We start from the raw sequence: 20,734 nt of genomic DNA on the forward strand, positions 1-20,734 counted from the left end.
TGCATATTACGCTAGGTCGACACGATATCTCAAATCATACATTAGGTCGACAGCAACTGAATACTCTTCTGAAACGCTCGAAAAAGCCGCATATTTAACTAATTTTGCTATTAGTGATCGCTCATTGGTCTAACCTTTTAATTATGCTATCATGCATTAAATTATTTGTTCTCGTTTCTTGATTATTCAAATTATTTAAATTTATGCAAAAATTTTGCACCACGTTTTTTCAATTCTGAAAAAATATTTTTGCTGCGTGCATGCTTCCATACACCTTCCAACAAAATGGCGTCAACAGATCGTGTGGATCGTGTGACAAGAAGCAAGAAACCTTCATTGACCAGTGGGGGCGCAGATTGAGGAATCTTCTTGGCACTGGTCAAGATCCAGATAGTTTTGAAACTCTTAACAGACTTTCAACAATGAGAAAAAATCGTTGCAAAGTCGACATGAGATAAAAATTGTAGTTTTGTCGACATCTTTATTTAGCGAGTAAAAAGACTAAAGAGTAGGTTTTTGAATTCGGAATGAATTTTCTAAACAAAAAAAAATCGTTGCAAAGTCGACATGAGATGAAAATTGTAGTTTTGTCGACATTTTTAGCGAATAAAAAAACAAAAGTGTAGGGTAACTTTCTGAAACATAATAAAAAATCGTTGCAAAGTCGACATACGATATAAAAATTGTAGTTTTGTCGACATTTTTAGCGAGTAAAAAGATAAAAAAAAAGTGTAGATCATCAATTTTCGATTTTCGGTGTCATACTCACCCATTCGCCACCACTTATGACACTGAATTCCTTTATGGATGTTTCTAGTGCTACAAAAAGATTGTGCTTGTGGCGCAAAGTCGACATGAGAAATTGTAATTTCGTTGCTTTCGTTGACATCACGAAAATGCTAAAAAGACAACTAAAAATGGGCTTTGAAATCGTGATTAAAAATTCAAATGTAGTAGGAACAACCTTCGCAAAAGTCGACATGAAATAAAAATTGCAGTTTCGTCGACATATTTGAGCAGTCCCCCGGGGGGGGGTACTACCCTTGTCGACCGACGGGGGTGCTCCGCTGAGGTTCGAAAAATGGACCCTACGCGGGACTCGAAAAGACTGATTTTTCTATTTTGGTGTATTTGCGACCCTACCTGGGACTCGTGGAGGTTAGAAAAGGTACCCTGACCAGCGGAGCATCCCCGTAACCCATCTTGCCCTAGTACCCCCCCCCCCCGGGAGCAGTCCAAAAGAACCCTAAAAATGGTTTTGAAGTATAGCGAATATAAATTTCGTTGCAAAGTCGACATGACACATGAGATAAAAATTGCAGTTTCGTCGACATCTGGAGCAGTAAAAAAACCCTGAAAGAGGTTTTGAAGTAGCGAATATAAATTTTTCACACGTCGGAACAATCGTTGCAAAGTCGACATGAGATAAAAGTTGCAGTTTCGTCGACATCTGGAGCAGATAAAAAAACCCACGACCCTTTTTTTTCGCGGTCTTTGCCTTCCCAGAAGTCTTTGCGGTTGAACTTTGATCCCTGTCCCCCGCACATTTTTTAATCATTGGATGCGTCGTCGACCTAAAGTGTTGGCGTGAAGGAGTCATGCGGCGGAAAAAAGAAAGAATATGTCGACCAAAGCAGCCAAAAGTAAGTGAAATCTAGAGCTTATAAGTAAAATCGTATTTATTGTTCAATGCCTTAAAAGTGTGCTCTAGGACAACACCTTGTCACTGCAATTCGCGGACCTTAATTTTACTCTGAAAGGTGGTTTGTATGTCATGACAATTTTCATTCCATAACATGAACACCAATGGCTTATGCTAACACGGCAACATCAATTGCACCAACAGAAGCATCAATCACACCAACAGAAGCACACTGTATCAATTGTTTCATAGTACCACATCCTAATCCACATCCACAACTTCAAGCTACATGTCTTTCTGAGCAAGATACATATGCCATAGAGCTTCTGAAAATTAGATTTCCCAATATCAATGTCATCTTCATTCAGGCCATGTTCAGACAAAATAAAAGGGAATTAACCAGAACAATGAGATTTCTTGAAAGGATGGGATTGTGAAATATATTTGGTAAGAGGCAATGGATTTCTCATCTCATAGTGTGATCCTCCATGTAGTTAAATTGAAACATGTCATTTTCATGTTATTTTAAATTTTTTGGGTTATCGAATAGCTGAGCAAGCTAGACCTTCTTAGCACTTAGGTAAAGTAAAGGTAGGTTTAATCCCGACTTGATCAATCAAACTAATCGAACAGATTTTCTAATCGAACTAATCGAACCTAATCGAGCTATTAGAGTTCGACTATCAAACTTAATCGAACCTAATCGAACACTCACAATTATTTATAAAACTTGAGTTCGATTAGTTTGATTAGGCAAAAATAGTTTGATTAGTTCGTTATTCCAATCTTCACCTCCTTTTGCAAAACTTATCGCAACTTCTTTGACCTTTGTAAAGCTGCTACCTTGCCGAGTCCCGGATATTTTGCTCGACCGCATATTTTGCTCGCCCAGATATTTAGTTCACCCGTATATATTTAGTCCGCACAACTGCCCATCCGCGCTGCGGCCAGCGCTGACGCAATATTAGCACTAGTTTCGGAAAATTGTTTTATTCTGATATCAGGAGTAGCTTTCCCTATTTTACGATGCAATTTTTCCTTTAAAATCAGACTTTGAATGGTACAGACTAGTCGAACAAATTACTTTGTCAAACTAATTGAATCATAATCAGGCGTAGATCACAAATAAGTTGTGTTCGCGTTGTCCGACCGACTCACTTTCTATCTTAAAAATCCGACACTTTTCAGTCGGAAAGTCGGAAATCTATCGGATTATTTACCAATATTTTTCAAAGCATTTTGTACATTCATCGTTAGTCGCCGATTTGATCATCCAGTGTTAGTTCAAAGAAGCTTTCGGTCGGTAATTTTTCAAAGATTGTTTGCGTTAAAAAGCACTATGCAACTGTTTTTTGCAACCGTGATATGTAACAAAGATCATAATGCAGCTAGTGCGCTTGATAACTCTTGCCGGGCGAACAAACCTATATTCAGGGTGCATTTTTCCCATGATTCTAGTGCTGACCGATGGCCTAGGTTCAGAGCGCACTTTTCCAACGAATTTAGTGCCGACCGATCGACTCAATTTTTGGGGCTGGAAATGACGCAAACACAACTTATATATGTGATTGACGCCTTAGTGATTGAACTTAATCAAACACTCACAATTTTTGAAAAATCTGGAAGTTCGATTAGTTCGGTAAATTGAACTCTAATCATTCGATTAGGTTCCATCAGTTCTATTAAAAAATTGGTTCGATTAGTTCGATTGATCGGATCTGGTATAATATAATGTGCCAGATGGTGTCAATTGAACAACTTTGAACGAAAATTGCAATCGAACCAATCAAACATAGTTGAACGCAATCCAATAATTGCGATTCAATTGTCGAACGTAATTGAATCTTAATCGAACGGGTCGAGATGAACATTTTACAAAAATTTTCTTCATTGGATTAGTCGTTAACTATTCAGACAAAAAGTTTTATTACATTTTTCTAAAGAACACGTCATCTCTATTGATTTGAAAAACTAATTGTGTGAGCATTTTATAAAAACTTCAAGTCAACTGAATGGAACGGCCGATTCCTGGGTAATATTCGATTGCGTTCGAGTAACATTCAATTGGTTCGATTCTGTTTGATTATACAATTATGTATGATAACAATTATGTTTGATAACTTTGATTGCCTTTAAATTAGATTGGATCACTCTCTTAGAGTTTTTTTTAGTGTGAGCCAAACGCTTAAAGTACCGTACAACGAGATCGAATAAAGTCGAATACAATTGAATCAATCGAACGTAATCGAAGCAATCAAATGGCAAGTTCTGGGTTATATTCAATTGTGATTCGATTACGTTCAATTGATCCAGTAGTCGATACGTTTGATTGATGACACTGTCTTGAGAAAGAAAGCACCCTTGATGGAAATTTTAGTTGGGGATCTATATTTAGTGGTGGGACCATGCATGGGTCCATTTGTTTCAGCACCATTTATGCCACTTATGCCACCTTTTTCCCATTTGTTTCATCGAAATGTGTTCAAAAGTGTTAAAAATTACTTACATTTTTACCACCTCAATTTACATTGATCATTTTGTGATTTTTGTGTCAAAGTGGAAGTTTGCCAAGCTTTTCCAAGCAAAAAGAAATTCGCATTTGTTTCTACATTCTGGGTCAACGGTGGAAAATGTTATTGTAAATGGCGTCAATTTGGATTGCATAATTACAATCTGTTCACTTTCGTTTTCTTGTTTGTTTGTTTACATTTCCGATATAATTTATGCGGCCATTATTGACGTAACTAAGAGTTTGCAAGATGGTAGACTTTTGCATTTTTAACAAGGTTTCCATTTGTTTCACACGATGGTGGCATTTGGGGAAAAAATGGCAAAAATGGAAGTTTTGAGGTAAGAAACAAATGGACTCCATATTTGATTTTAGGTGAAGAGGTATTTTAATAGACCTTTTACAATGTTTCGATTTTGCCGTTGCACATTTGCATTTGCTAAAAAGTCTGGAGGAAAAAACACTTGATGTTTAGGTGTGAGGCAGTATGTTTTATATAGATATTTCAAAAAGTATAATAATACAAAATCTGCTTGCCTGCAGCTAATGTTGTGATCTTTTTGCCTCAAAAGCTTGGGTCGTTTTGTGGGCTTTAAGTCGCAAATATATAAATGACATTTCAAGTTAAGAGGTCTATTAGTGTTGGGACCTCATGTTTCAAATTCTTGACAACATTAGCTATTGGAATGGTATTTTGAATCCAGGTTGTTAGACTCTCGATAGAATCATTGAAGAATCAATGAGTTATTTCTAGGGTCGTTCAAATGAATAATTGACAGTTGTACAATCAGACTTCTTTTCCATTTTTCATCAGAGGTCTATTCGGCATGTTGCTTGTTAAATATGAGATAACAATCTTTCAGTAAATATTTCAATGGAGAAAAAAAGAATTAGTGATATTGATAACAAAAGGCTTGAGATACCCTGCAAGAAAACTAGATTCAACCTCAATGAAGACAACAGCAGCCTTGTTTCGGATGACATACACCGTAGAAGGATACAAGTCCTTTCACTGAAAGAGTTCTGTGAGAAAAGTATTTCAAGATACAATATTTTGCAGAAATATCCAACACTCCATATGTTTTCCATTGTAAGGCAAACCATAATTGATTTGATTGATATAGCCGTCTGTGGAGGTGACACAATATCTGCTGATGAATCCTGCTTTGATAGCTCTAGCAATGAAACAGGTAACTAAGATCTACAAAAAGGAAACAGTACATTAGACCCTGAATGCTTTTATTAATATAAAAAGTGGTGTCTAGTCTAAATCAACAAAACTACAACATATAAAATACAATCAAATGTTATTTAGTACAATGCACAGTACTTGAAAAAATAGGATAATGGAATGAATGAGCAGTTGGTAAAAAAGGCTATTGAACAATAATTATGATTTTACATTTGATAATCACAGGCCTGGAAGTAAACAAAAATATTTCAGTGCTAGCAAACAGCACCTTTAAACAAAAAATCTTCACATTATAGTGTGCACATTCATTAGTTCATCAAATCATATAGGTCACAATGTTTGGCTTGTCATAATTTGAATTCATTACATTATGTTCATTTTTTTAGACAATGCAACCAAATGAAAGACCAAAGGTAAATGGATGGACCTTTTTATCTTTGTATCTTTTTCATACTTTTGAAGATTATGATCCCTGTTTACTTTTTTAGGCCAAGTTAAATTGATCTTATGTTTTGCATAACAGTGGAAAAAGGCAAATACGGGATGCAGTTTCTTTCGGTCATAAATAAGCAAATGTGGGACACTGTTTATTTGGATCAGAAATCGAAATTCAGGGGTCAATTTATAGAAATCTAAAACATAGATGCGGTCGGTCAATTTTTCATAGAAATTAAAGAAAGTTGATTCGCTCTCTATTCCAACGCCATGTTTCATGGCATTTTCTTTCACCTTTAATCCAGATGGCCTAGTTTTGCTATTTGTTTCATGAAAAAGTAGTGTTCAAATATCTTGAAAAGTTCTTACATTTTCCCACCTCAATTTATGTTGATCATCTGTGGCTCTATGTCAAAAGTTAAATCTTGTCAATCTCCTCCAGGCCAAAAACATTTCCCATTTTATTTCTGAACTTTGGATCAACACTAAATGGCGTCATTTTTCATATTATGCATAATTATGCAAAATTTGCATTAATTATCTGATTCTGCTTAACGAATCGTGCTTCTTATAGATATTGCTTAATGGTCTACTAATCCATTCTCCTGAGATTCACTGCTTTTAGCTGTATATCAGCTAAAGATATTTTTAGCTAGCACTCGCTTAGAAAAACTTGTAAAAATGTTAAATTACGTAATGTTTTACGTATCTGTGAAACACCAAATCATGTATATGAAAGAAAATAGGATCCTTAAAAAAACACAAAGCGACAGGCTCAAATAAAGTCTGTTTTCGTTTTACACTTTTTGAAGTATTATGGGGCTTTTTTGTGGAGTTGAGCAGTTTGTTATTGTATTCAATTTGTCTTTTATGATGTATCTTCTGCGTGCACCAACAAAATGTGCTATATATAACACAGATTTTAGCATTTACAAATAATTTTAGGCGTGTGTCAGCGTGGGGGTATGCTATAGCATGCAATTTACAGCTAGAACTGCAACAAATTGACCAATTGTGCTGGGTTTTTGAGATGCAGGCATGTTACGGAAAACATAACATTAATTTAACTTGGCCCCCTTCGAATAAACGCCCCTCCTGAAATCGAAAAAAATCAAAGTAATACGGTATTTTATAATTTGAAAAACTTTCTCAAGAGATTTTCGTAAAAAATACAGTGTTTTTATTTGAAAATTTCGGACTCTTAAGATTCTATTTTTCACACAGATCGTACCAAAATTTTGTAACTTTTTACAAAGGGACCACCCTTTTTTGCAGTTAATATAGCACCAAATTCTAATGTTGCACCACAGTACCAACTGGCATAATGTCTCGTACTAACTGCTTACCCCCTGAATATGGTATAATGCTTAATTTTGATTGATGTGTTTTGTCTTTAATTGAAGTCATTTACTATTTTTTTCAGCGACTCTCTCCAAGGGCTATGGCCGAGCATTTTATTCATGCGAAAGTTGATCCGCAAGATGTTTACAAAAAGTTTATCAACACGTCAAAAGGTAGATGGTGACATTATTTGTTAATTAATCTAATCGTGATTACAAATGATTTATTTTTTGAAAGTTCTTTTTAAAACGGCTTAAAATTGCAGAGTTGTCTGGAGATTAGTAGTATGTTAAAAAAACTGGAAGTTAGCATATTATTAGAAAGCAGTTTAAAGACTTAGAAAACTACTTTCGTTTTAGGATGGGGAGTATTTGCAAAAAGAAAATTTCAGAAGTTTGACTTCATATTAGAGTACCGCGGAATTTTGCGACAAAAGAATGAAATGGATGTGCTTCAAAGAAAAGGAAAAATTCAAGACACCTATCTATATGATTTTTCCCACAACGGGCCAAAGTGGTGAGAATACAGGCAACAGTTTGAGAGAAATCTAAACAGTCCTGCCCTGCTTTTTTCTTTGAAAAAGTTAAAAATCAATAAGCTTTGGGAAATTGGGGTACTGACTGATATATCAATAACACATTCTTAATTACACTTATTCCCAAAGTTTTCGTGTGGACTTATTTTCACAAAATCACGGTTCTGTTCCCAAAATTTTCTTAATGACTTGATTTCGCGAAAATGGCCGAAATTCGCAAAACTGTGAAAATTAATCCACACAAAAATTTGTCCACTTAAGGTAGACACACAGACAGACACACACAGACAAACAGACAGACATACTAGGATCATAGCTTGAAAGAAGTTGAAAATTAGTCACTATTGGCTTAAAACCTTCACCAACAATCATGCGGTCCTGAAAAATTTTTGCGAAACTTTCCACTCCAACAAATTTTTGTGTTTGAATTCACCCAGGTTGTGATCAGCAAACAATTACTTTGACACTGACTTAACAAACTTGACAAGACATTACATCGACAGAAAACTGCTTCAGGTTTGTTAAATAGTTGGCACTCTCTTGTGTTATTGATATAACTAATTTGCACTTGAAATTTTAGACCAGGACACAGTAAATAGGATGTTCATTATTAAGATAATGAAACAATTACAATAAAAAACATACAAATCAATATTGTAAAGTTATTTTCTTTAAAATAATTAAAGGGTACGGTTTTTGCTGCGTGGCCATTTTACAAAAACTCCTTCTCTTTATAGTGATTTTTCTTGAAAAAACGGTTTTCATTATAGCTGAAAGTATCACCAGTAAGCTTCCTAAATGTATACTTTTTATTTGAAAAGTTTGTCCTGATAATGAGCTATGATACATATGTTAATGATAAATATACAAGTGTTAATGTACTGAATTGGCAGAATATATTTTAAGCTATTAAGGCTGTAACTTCTAGGGCTTCGAATATGGGGGTGTTTTGCACCACCCTTTATAACATTTAGTCTAGAAGTCTTATGATCATGAAATTTTGTCGGAATGTTCCTTACCATGATACAAACTCATAGAAAAAATTTTTAAGCTGATGACATCATCACAAAGTTCTCGTCTACCGCCGACCAATCAAAACTTACGTGCTACTAAAATCTACATAAACCTGAACTTCAAAGAATGATTTTTCAATTCTGTTTTAATTCTCTAAAAAAAAAATACTATATAACACAATTGCTAGTTGAAATCTAAATGCGTTAAGACTTTAAAATCTTTGCTGAAGATGAGTTAATTTTTTAACAGATTCTTTCAAAGTTGCAAGGTTAACTGCATTTTTTGAGAAATCCATTTCAAGATTTCTCTTCTTTGATCTTTACCGAAAATTTGTTTCCTTTATTGAGCTAAATCAGAAAATTAAAAGCTATTCTTTCATTGTTCTATTATAAAGAAATTATAATAAAGAATTTCAAGAGAGACACTTTAAATGTTCAATGGATCACAAAGAAGGAGACTTTTAAAAGATCAGGGCCTATAATTCTTTACAAGAACATCATGGTAAAAGATAAACATTAATTTAGGCCGTGGCCAGTGGATTGTTAATGTTTCAAAAATAAAGAAAAAATTCAAAATGTCTGGGACCAACTTTTTTATATGTTTCTTACTCAATTTGAGGGTGCTGTTTCGGAATTTGAATGTTACCAAGCTTGAAAACCCGCAGTTTTTGCGTAATTTGCGATTTTAGGCAAAATTGTAAGCTCTGAAAATTCTTGATTTTTGGGGGGTCTTCAAAATCAAAAAAAGACCTATAGCTATACCACGTGATAGAGCTCTTCAAACTGAGCGAAAAAATGTATTATATCAAAGTCTCAACTTTTCTAGATTAAAAGTGATGGGGGTTTTTTGAGGTAAAAAAGTGATATAATTTTGCATGAATTATGTAGATTGTGGGGAAATTCCCTGTTTTTAATCAATTTTTCACCATAAAATCGTCTATAACTTTTGATCTAGAAAAGTTTAGACTTTGATATAATACATTTTTTTGCTCAGTTTGAAGAGCTCTATCACGTGGTATAGGCCTTTTTTGATTTTGAAGACCCCGCTAAAATCATGAATTTTCAGGGCTTACAATTTTGCCTAAAAACGCAAAAAATCGCAAATTACTCAAAAACTGCGGGTTTTCAAGCTTGGTAACATTCAAATTCCGAATCAGCACCCTCAAATTGACCAAAATCAATTCTAGAAGCTTGGTCACAGACATTTTGAAAAAAGTGAAACGTTTTGGTGGCACTGACCATGGCCTAATTTCAAAAGTAAAGATTTCTTGGCTTGTAGCTGCTTTATTCTAACATAAGATTTTTTTTAAAGACACACCACGGTGGAGATTTGCTTTTAAGACTGCTTTTTATTTCTGGTACAATAACTTCAGTCAATAGGGAGTAAAACATAATAGACTTTTTTTGCAATTTCTGCATTTTTATACATTTTGGGACATACCTCATCAGAAGGGGAAAGAGTTACATCGGATCACCCAAAGTACCCTCATGTTTTTTTTTTATTTTCTTATCTCTGATCCTGTCTCTCTCTCTTTTCTGACTGTCTGAGTTTCTGAGACTTAGTTTCTCATTTCTGACTGAGTTTTCATACCTGTCAATCATTTGTCCATCAATTTCGACCAACCTAATTTTCGCACCGAGTGGGATTCGAACCACCACCAAAGAAAGACCTTCAGATTCGGAAGCCAGCGCTCTATCCACTGAGCCATCGCCGCACAGCAATTTCACGCAATTCATAACATATTATACCAAACTAGCAAAAGACGGGGGTAATGTTATTATAATATGGGTAAAAGTACCCCTTTTTTAAACCTGACTGAAATTCGAGCCGTTACTAGCAACCCTGCGGGGCCCAAGGCGCCGAGTATGCACCCGGCACAGTGACAAGCCGTTACTAGCAACCCTGACCCTACCTAACTGTTAGTTAATCAATTCCAAACAACAAAAAAATGAAAAATAAAAAAATGAAGGTAACTTTGGGTGATCCGATATAACTCTCTCCATCAGAAGGAGCTGATGCAGATGAGGAAAAAAAATTTATACCGGAAAAATTGTAATAAAAAATGAGCTAAAACTGTATCCTTAAATATCTATAAATACTTCTAGACTTTGATAATCATCTTTGCAAATTGAATAAACCCATACCTTTTGGTTTAATTTTTGGGGTCATTTTTCAATTCTTTGAAAAGGATTGGGTAAAAGAATTGCATATAAAATAAAATATAAATTTTCTATCAAAAAAGTCAAACTTTCATTCTCTCAGGTGGGCAATTGTTTTTAACAATATTTTTAATTGACCCCTTTTAATTTATACTCACGTTAAATCTAATTTTTTTCTAATAGATGTTTTAAATCTAATAATGCTATGCACGATTATTGTGTTTCAGTCTTGATGCATCACATGATGATGGTAGTTTGGGAAGACTAGTGAACGACTCTAAAGATTTCCCCAACGCAAAAATGAGGATTTTCGAGATGGAAAATAAACCGCCCCGCCTTTGCCTTTTTGCCACAAAAACCATAGAAGTGTATGACGAAATTCAATATTTTTATGGAAAATTTGATCAGCCCTGGTATCATACTCAGGTAAGAACTAGGTACCAATAAGGCCCTAAGCAAAGGGGGTTGGTGCATCATATAACCCCCTGTCTATTAGGTACCAGAGAGCAGAGACTCAAGCAGTGTTCAAAGTTCTTATGTGTCAGGGATTTAAAATCTCTGATCATCTCTTGAACAGTAACAGGTGTGATTATAACAGCATCAATCCTATCAGTTGAGGTACTGACTAAAATTTTGATTATTTCCAAACAAGCATTAAGTTTTGGGATTTTTCTAACCCTCCTACATATTCTAAACCCCCTGTCTATTAGGTATTGGAGTCTCGAACAGTGTTCAAAGTTCTTATGTCTCAGAGGGATTTCCATCTCTTAGATTATCTCCTTGAGTTTTTTTTTATTGTAGGAAATGCAGCAAATTGAGGTTGAACATAATGGTGAAAATTTCCCACAAATGACGAAAAAGGTACGAGTTGGCTCAATATGACATATGTACCTTAAGTGGATAGATTTTTGCGAGACAAGAATTTGAAGATTTAGCGTGTGTCGGATTAATTTTCGCATAGGCCTTTTTAATTTAATTTTGCATAAAAATCGAACAATTTTAGAAAACAGTTTTTTTAAAACATCGTCAAGTTTAGTTGATTTTCATTTTTACTTCATTTTTTTCTTTACAAAATTTGGATGATTAATTTTCCCAGATTCAAGCTATGCTTAGCAAAGTGTATAGAGAAAATAACACATTTTTTTAGTTGGCAAAAATTGGACTTCAGCTAGATTTTTGTCCTTAAAGACCCCTCCCTCAATTCCAGAGAATTACTTCAATAAAGGCATTTTTTCAACTTCTTTAATTAATCATTATCGTTTAGGATGAAAATCAGTATCCAAAAATCAAATCACAAATGATTTTGAATCAACATTTAAAAACACAGGCAGAAGAAGAAGGGCTTGTACACTTTGACATCATCGCCGATGATGAGAAGGTAGTACTTTGTTTCATAAACAGAATATAAATAGCTCAAAAGAGATCACCAGTATACATATCTTCACCATCTTGATAAAGCTATCACTACCTCACTAATATTCTTCCTATTGATAGTGTAAAGCAGTGGCATAGTGTATTTTGAAGGCGACGCCGAAAAAAGAGGGTACCTCAGGGGTCTAATTAGCGTATCGCATTTCGCAATTCCGATCCGTCTTTGGATTACTTACAAGCTAAAAATTGAAAATTGATCCATTTTAGGATGCAAAATCATGCTTATCAAAAAATTGCGATGCACTTTCTATCCCTTATTTTGATGCCTGTACCTAAGGGAGTCTTCCAGTCGCTCTTCTCAAAAAAAAAATACATTGGAAAACTGATAACTGAAAACTGTCACGCTCCTTTAGTTCCAAATTTTTTCGCTTGCAACACTCGTTCATTTTCTATAGGAAAGTTCAGTTTACAAGCTCAGTTTTGTTAATATGATAAGTTATGTCTTATTCTTATAAACTGATAGACAGCTACGGTAGATTTTGCGAGTATTTTATATTGAAATTCTTTGATCTGCTCACAATTTTTCCAGTTTTCTCATTATTGGCATAGCATATGTGCCAGATTTAACTGTCTTGTTTGATCCTGTTGATATTTTTTACTATAGTTATAGTATTTTTTGAATCTTTCTCCTTTCAGGACTTGATAGACTTGACATCTGATAGAGACGACATGAGTGATATTTTCACACCAGAAATTGTATCTAAAATGGTGCGTATAAGTTACATAGTAGGGGGTGTTATTTTCAAAAAAATTGGTCAAGATTTGTAAAAAGTTGGTATTAAAAGATGAAAAAGTTATGTTAAAACCCAGTTGCACCGAATTTCAGACCCGTACTATTTTTACAATGTTAAAGACTTTTTTGAGCTCAGTCGTATCCTTGAACAAACTTGTTTTCATTTTAGTATATTTTACCCCTCTTTTTTAGAAGGAAGATGTACTGAAGAGTGAGGAATTACAGAAGGACCAAGAGTCATTGCAAAGCGAAAAATTACATAATGATGATAAATCACAGAAGAAAGAATTATCAAAAGAAGGAAACTCACAAAAAGACGAAAAATTACTAAATGCCAAGGAATCACCGAAACACGGAGAGTCTTGGAAAGACGAAAAATTGCAACATAGCCAGGAATCACCGAAAAACGAAGGATCCTCGAAAGAAGAAAAATTACAACATGGCGAGGAGTCACCGAAAGACGAAAAATTACATAAAGACGATGAATCACCAAAAGAAGAATTACCAAAAGACGAAGAATCCCTGAAAGACGATAAATCCTTGAAAGACAAACAATTAAGAACAAACGAAAAGCCACTTGAACAGAAGGATTTACAGAAGACCGATGGATCACCAAAGGATGACAAATTACAGAAGGACGAAAAACTACCCAATGAAGAAAAATTTCAAAAGGTCGAACACAAGCAAGAACTGGTAGAAGATAGTGATGATGACAGGGATGAAATGTTTGTACTGGACAAGTCTGACGTGTGGAGTAATAGTAAGTATCAAAGCTCTGTTTAAAAAAGCGATATTAGAGTTAAAAAGTTACAAATTTTTGAAATTCTTTAATGGTAGTTGGGAGTCAGTAGTATCTTTAGCGTAATTAAGAAACGTTTTTTACCAACATTCCTATGACTAGCTGGCTGTATCATTTGAGGCGTGCGATAGTATGCGCACACCTCCACACACCTGAAATGTCTTAGGAGTGCGATTTATTGCAAGCCATAAAATTAGTTTTACAACTCAAAGTTGAGCATAGCACTCCTAATCGCAAGATGGATTCACTTGTTATCATGTGATTATATATACTAATCAGTAATCACACATCTAAATTACTAAAATTAAGGTTTTAGGAGTGTTTTTTTGTACTCTGTACTAAAAGATAGCCGTTATGAACAATCTCGTTTCATAACGATTTTCCAGTGCATAAAGACGATGAACCACCTAAAGAAGAATTACCAAAAGACGAAGAATCTCTGAAAGACGATAAATCCTTGAAAGACAAACAATTACGAAAGAACGAAAAGCCACTCGAACAGAAAGATTTACAGAAGACCGATGGATCACCAAAGGACGACAAATTACAGAAGGATGAAAAATTACCCAATGAAGAAGAATTTCGAAAGGTCGAACACAAGCAAGAACTGATAGAAAATAGTGATGCTGACAGTGATGAAATGTTTGTTCTGGACAAGTCTGACGTGTGGAGTAATAGTAAGTATTGAAGCTCTGTTTAAAATAGCGATATTAGAGTTAAAAAGTTACAAAATTTTGAAATTCTTTCCCTAATGAAAGTCGGGAGTCAGAAGTTCCTTTAGCCTAATTAAGAAACGTCTTTTACCAACATTCCTATGGCTAGACATTTTTTGTACTTTGTACTAATAGTTGGCCGTAATAAACAATCTTGTTTTATAATGATTTTCAAGTACATAAAGACGATGAATCACCAAAAGAAGAATTACCAAAAGACAAAGAATCTCTGAAAGACGATAAATCCTCGGAAGACAAACAATTAAGAAAGAACGAAAAGCCACTCGAACAGAAAGATTTACAGAAGACCGATGGATCACCAAAGGACAACAAATTCCAGAACAACGAAAAACTACCCAATGAAGAAAAATTTCGCAATGTCAAACACAAGCAAGAACTGACAGAAAATAGTGATGCTGACAGTGATGAATTGTTTGTACTGGACAAGGCTGATGTGTGGAGTAATAGTAAGTATCAAAACTCTGTTTAAATTAGCGATATTAGAGTTAAAAAGTTACAAATTTTTGAAATTCTTTCTCTAGGTAGTCAGGGGTCAGTAGTTCCTTTAGCCTAATTAAGAAACGTCTTTTACCAACATTCCTATGACTAGACATTTTTAGTACTCTGTTTTTCCAGAGACAAATAACTGTTATAAATACCGATTTTTGCCGTTTCACCAGGTTTCACACACATTATAGCTCCTCTCAGACTTATCCAGCATCCCCTGTTTCACAAAGGAGGATTTTAAAAGAAACCTCCTCTCTAAAACTTCTAACAGCTATATAATAAATTATGTTGTTGAGATATCTTTGTTAGTTGATTTTCCAACCTCTTCTTGTGTTTTTTTTTTTAACCAAACCTTTTTTTTTTTGGTCACTTTGGTGTTTTTCAGAGAAATTTAATGAAAATTTTAGCTTCAAAGAGAAAGTGACCTGTTATAAACCATTTGAAAGCTCCCAAAAAATAAAAACAAGATTAGAGATGTATTGGGAGTATAGGTGGTTTCTCTACCTAACTCGGGATACTAAGCTTCAAAGAGAGCAAAAACCAGAGAAGACAGCTGTTCCTGGCTAAAAATCACTCAGAAATCATCTATACATTACCTGTAATATCTAATCTCACTGCGTTTGTTCCATTCGGCTCCAATGTCAGTCCATTTTTTCTCGAATGGACCTCCTAAACAGTTACTTAGTAGTATGCGTATTATAACATCTCTCTTTTCTAAAGCCAAAATGTTCATTAAATTTTGATTCTTGCCTGAGACCGTCATTTTTCTCCCCGGAAAACACACCAAAGTGTGAACTTTGCATAACACAAATTGAACAGATCCCTCCACTAAGCTTTTTCTACGTTTCAGATGATACTGGAAATACTCGAAGATCCTCAAGAAAACGAAAAAAAACGATCAGCTACAAAGGGATGGAATTAGAACATGATGGCCTAGAAACGTTTGGTGATCCTGACTTTATCCGTAAGCTACTTTTATTGTGTTTAACATTGAGGAAGTATTATTAAATCATAATCATGGAGATTTATGCTGTCGTAAAAATGCATGCAAGATATAGAACACATGAAAAATGAAACAGGAAATAAAATTTAAGAAAAATTAATCGCTTGTTTTAAAACGTTTTGGCTATATCTGAAAAGTGATTTTAATTCTCAGGTACCAAATAACCGGGGCTGGGCGGACAGGCGTGTGTTTGCGGTGATGGACAAAATGTGTACTTTCTCACTTTTTCTTTTTTTGTACCATGGTACTAACTTGTAATTTATGTTCAAAATAGGGGGACCACCCCTTTGTACCATGGTACTAGCTTTTAATTTAAAATCAAAAGTGGTGGACAACCCTTTTAGCATAGGACACTTTTTAGAAATTGTGCATAATATTGACTTGGTATTGATAAAGTAAAATTATAGGAATTTTCTTATAACATATATTCTTTATCTTAAAACAAGATCCTTAAAACTTTCAGGGGATATTTCGTACAAGTAAAGAGAATACGTGTATGACATCAAAATACATGATCTTTTTTGTTTACTGTTTTTAATAAGTAAAAAAATATACCTCATAGTTTGCTGTACCAATTGAGGGAATAGAAATAGTACAGCACATTACAGTTGTTTCTTTTATTGATAGAAAACTGTGCGGTAGTTATAATATTTCTATTATAAATTATGAACAACTAAAACTGAAAAATAAAAAAAGGATTAACAGATATTGGGGGGGGGGAGGGTTAAAAGGGAGAAAATGCACCCCTGAAAACGCAAAATAAGGTTGATAAGGTTAGGATTAGCACCTCCCTTCAGGTTTGACCCCCCTTCTGAAGTTTACCTTTCTCATCAAATTCTATACATTTTTTTCTCAGCTTTTGAAGACGAATTACAGGTAGATGCAGTTGTTAACCCAGATGATGCTTTGGAAAGGGCTATTGCTAAAATGAATGTAAGTTCGAACTAAATTTCTGCGTTCTGCTTTAATGTTCCTTAACTTGCTTTAATTGGTTTGGATTGCTTTGGGATTATGTTTCTACTTTTTGTCTTGTAGGTTTTTGTAAAAACCAATTAAGCACAAAATAAAAAATGAAAACATGATAATCCCTGCCTTTTAAGAGAAGGTGGACAAAGTGATTTTTTATGTTGAATTTTGTGATTAAATTTTTAACATTTGGAAACATAAGGGGATACCCTATGGGGAGAAATACTTAAAAAACTCTTCACAAAGCGCATTTTCAGACATTATGCCTTTTTTTTCTCAATGTTAATTAGAAAAGTTTCCGGATGGACCATCCAGTTGTTCCTTCAACATAAGGTTACTTATTTACAAGTTAAAGTTGTAACTTAGGAGACATCAGACATTGCGTTACTCCAAGGGGGGATAAATCTGATCTGAAGTCTGATATTCAATATTTCAAAGTTTTGAATTTTTAGATTTGTAAATTTTAGAAGAATTAAAATGAACACGTCCGTAACCTTAAGGGAGACTTTATTCCTGTGTGTTGATTGTTAGACTAAATTCTTGTGGTGTTATAAATTTAAAAAGACTTCAGCATAATGAAAACGTTGAAAAGAAAAACACGACTAGGGCAACCCAACAAATTAAGTCAAATCCCATAAAACATTAAAACGGCAAATGTTGCAGCACTCCTAGCTTAAACTCACAAGCCTTTTACTCGTAGTGTGGCAGAGTGTCCTAGACATGTTTTCTTTCTTGGGAATTGATGCTTTCTTAAACTTTGACGTTTGGCATTTTTAACACGACTATAACCTGTATAAGACTAAATTTCAACCTTTTTTCTGAACTTGTACCATATATCTATATTTTCTCTTTGTACCTTTTTCCCATGTGTTAAATGTATTGTTTTTTTCATTAATAGGAGTTATGTGCTCAGTTTGAAAAAGAAGATGAATATAGAGCGTCATCACCTGTGGATGAGATGCTGATTAAAAACGATTCTGCCATCGGCTTAGGATCAAGTATAGGTGAAATCATTGACACGTCAGCTGATGAACAGGAGATTTCAATACGAGAAGAAGAACAAGACATTGGACAAATTCAAGACAAAAACAACGAAAATCATGAAAGAAACATCGAAAAACAAAGGGAAAATGACGAAAAACAAGGAGCTGGTGCGGAAAAACAAGGAGCCATTGCTGAACGGAAAGATGATAAGGATGGAAAAAAGAAAAAGAAGAAAAAGCCGAAGCGTCCTTGCCCTTATGGATGCGTAAGAAAACAAAGTGTTTTATCACGCCATTTGAAGTTACAGCACAAAGACGAACCAGCAATAATCCAAATTCTAGCAAAGCCGAAGGAATTACAAAACAAACTTTTCGACAACTTGAAGAAAGAAGGCATATTCAAATACAACCAAAAAGAAATGTTGAAAGACAATCCATGCTACATGAGAGAAAGACGATCTAAAGACTCCGCGAAAATAATAACTGCCAATGACATTGTAGTTTGTTCCGAGTGTAAAGGGACATATTCTAAATCATTCAAAGCGCGCCACCAAATTGAGTGTGGAAAGACAGGAGGAAAAGTGATGATTCCGATGATACCTGTGAAAGACATGATTGTAACCGAGTATCCAGCTGATTTTAAAGATGTCATAAATAAAATGAAACTTGATGAAATATCAAATTGGCCAAAACTGACCATATATATTAATCGTTGTGCTCGTATTTTCAACGGCAACAAGTGTAAATCAGAAAAGATGCAAGAAGTCGAAACACGTGTACGTTCACACATGAGACTCCTGAGTCGTCTTCTTTTAAAATTTATCGAATCCTTTGGGTATAGCAAACAGATTTGAGGTCAATGTTTGATAGAACAAATATGAAACATTTGCGATATGCAATTGAGTCTCTTACTGAAACTGAAGCCAATGAGCAGAAGTCCGGATTGAAAGTGCAAATTCAAAATGTTATTAAGCTGGCAGCAAAAACATTGGAAGCACATTTTCTTATTGAAGGGGATAATAACTCTTCTATAATGATCTGTGAATTTGTTAAAGTGTTTTCATTTGGTTGAGAACGAACTTTTCAATGGAGCACTTTACAAAATAAAGCAAAAACGAAACAAATCAACGAGACGCCCGGAAAATTTGCCAGATGAAGAAATCGTTCAGGATCTGAAAAAATACCTCCTTGATGTGACGTTAAAAGAAAATTTCATTTTCAATCCCCCAAGCAACGAGTACGTCCAAGTCAGAGATGCAACATGTGCCAGACTAACCATGTTTAATGGGCGCAGAGGAGGTGAACCGGCAAGGTTATTTACCTATCAATGGAAAGAAGCTATTGAAGGGTTATGGCTTCGACCCAAAGTGAGGGAACAATACAAACGAGAGGTTAAAACTAAAAACAGAATCACCTATCAAGAAGGAAAAGGTGATAAACAGGTATGCGTCTTCTTTCCACCAGACACGGTCGATGCTATGATTTTCCTCTGTGACGAAAAAGTGCGTGCCGAAGCTGGTGTATCGAAGCTAAACAAGTTTGCTTTTCCATCCACGGGAAACAGCCTTCTACATACTGATGGATGGGCAGCACTTACAACTTGCTGTAAAAAAGCAGGGATCGATTCAAAAATCAACGGAACCCTCAATCGCCATCGAGTATCGTCTATTATGGGTGCCCTTGATATGTCGGAGAAAGATAGAAATTTATCTTATGAACACTTCGGACATTCGGAGGAGATGAACAAATATGTTTATCAGATTCCACAAGCAGAACAACAGCTTGCACGAACTGGGGAGTTTTTGGCCCTTATTGACAACAACCATAATCCTTTTGAAAATATTGACCAACCTGCTGACATTAACCGACCTTCTGGCGTTGTACCAACTCCTGACATTGTTCTGTCATCTTCTGAAATTGGCAAGCCTTCAGACAGTTTTTCAACATTCAATTCGAAGAGTGAAAATGAAAAGAATGGACATAGAGAAATAGGTATGAATTAAACATGTGCTAATTATTTAAATAGGTGACAATTTCTAAATGCCTTTTTTGGAGATGTAAACTTTACTGTATTAGAGGATTTTAGAGATTGAGGATTAGAGGATTGTTTTAAGATTGAAGTTTTAGTCTTTCTAAACTCATGATCAATACTACAAAAGTTCATTTCTTTGCTATTTTTTCTTTTTAGAGTTTTTCTGAACAACAATTACATCACAAATTATTCCACTCAATGATATTCTTCCAATGGTGCTAAATTTAAGCTATAAGGAAAACAAATAAGGGTGCACACTTATTGTGAACACACTTCAGTAATGTAGTGTGGTGAATAGGGACAGAACACATAGTTTGCACCCCCCCCTTTTTAATAGGGGGGGATACCAACTTTCTGGAGGGCCTTTGTAGGGGGGGGTACCAAGATCTGCCGAAAAACTAGGGGGGATGGGATGAGGGGGGGTCAAATAAAAAGGGGGTTGGAATTTTGTCAATTTTCTAATCAAATACAAGTAAGTTAGTTATATTCTGTCATTGTTGGCTCGTGACTATAATACTTCATACTCTTTCTTGTTGATAATTTTGCTGGTAGGTGGGAAAGCGAGTTTCCTTCGAAACGGATTTTCTGTAAAAAAAAAGGGGGGATAAGATTTCATTACAAAAGGGGGGATGGTGGGTATATAGGGGGGATGAAATAAACCTAGGGGGTTCATAACCCCTGCAACTATGCAGAACAAAAATAAACCTAGGGGGTTCATACCCCTCTGCAAACTATGTCAG

The 20,734-nt window shown here is 34.9% G+C and overlaps 1 protein-coding gene across 1 annotated transcript; it reads left to right on the plus strand.

Annotated features, from left to right (window-relative positions):
- Positions 1-1,577: 1,577 nt before the first annotated feature.
- On the plus strand, positions 1,578-19,965 carry LOC136819944 (myb-like protein X). Its single transcript, XM_067076180.1, has 15 exons — positions 1,578-1,643; positions 5,730-5,756; positions 7,202-7,292; positions 7,479-7,635; positions 11,055-11,253; positions 11,629-11,688; positions 12,092-12,205; positions 12,895-12,966; positions 13,184-13,751; positions 14,177-14,467; positions 14,680-14,970; positions 15,861-15,974; positions 16,870-16,946; positions 17,878-18,738; positions 19,018-19,965. Exons 1-15 carry the CDS (start codon positions 1,599-1,601, stop codon positions 19,963-19,965), a joined length of 3,915 nt encoding a protein of 1,304 aa, XP_066932281.1. The 5' UTR covers positions 1,578-1,598.
- Positions 19,966-20,734: the final 769 nt, after the last annotated feature.

Source organism: Clytia hemisphaerica, unplaced genomic scaffold (assembly GCF_902728285.1).
Source record: "Clytia hemisphaerica strain Z4C2 unplaced genomic scaffold, Clytia hemisphaerica genome assembly, whole genome shotgun sequence".
NCBI lineage: Eukaryota > Metazoa > Cnidaria > Hydrozoa > Leptothecata > Clytiidae > Clytia > Clytia hemisphaerica.

What these genes read in the sequence shown, in the direction of transcription:
- LOC136819944 (XM_067076180.1), top strand. Translation starts at nt 1,599, where the DNA reads ATGCGGCGGAAAAAAGAAAGAATATGTCGACCAAAGCAGCCAAAA. An exon ending in TCCCACAACGGGCCAAAGTG is followed by an intron (nt 7,636 to 11,054) that starts GTGAGAATACAG and finishes ATTGTGTTTCAG; the next exon opens with TCTTGATGCATCACATGATG. An exon ending in GGCTGATGTGTGGAGTAATA is followed by an intron (nt 14,971 to 15,860) that starts GTAAGTATCAAA and finishes TCTACGTTTCAG; the next exon opens with ATGATACTGGAAATACTCGA.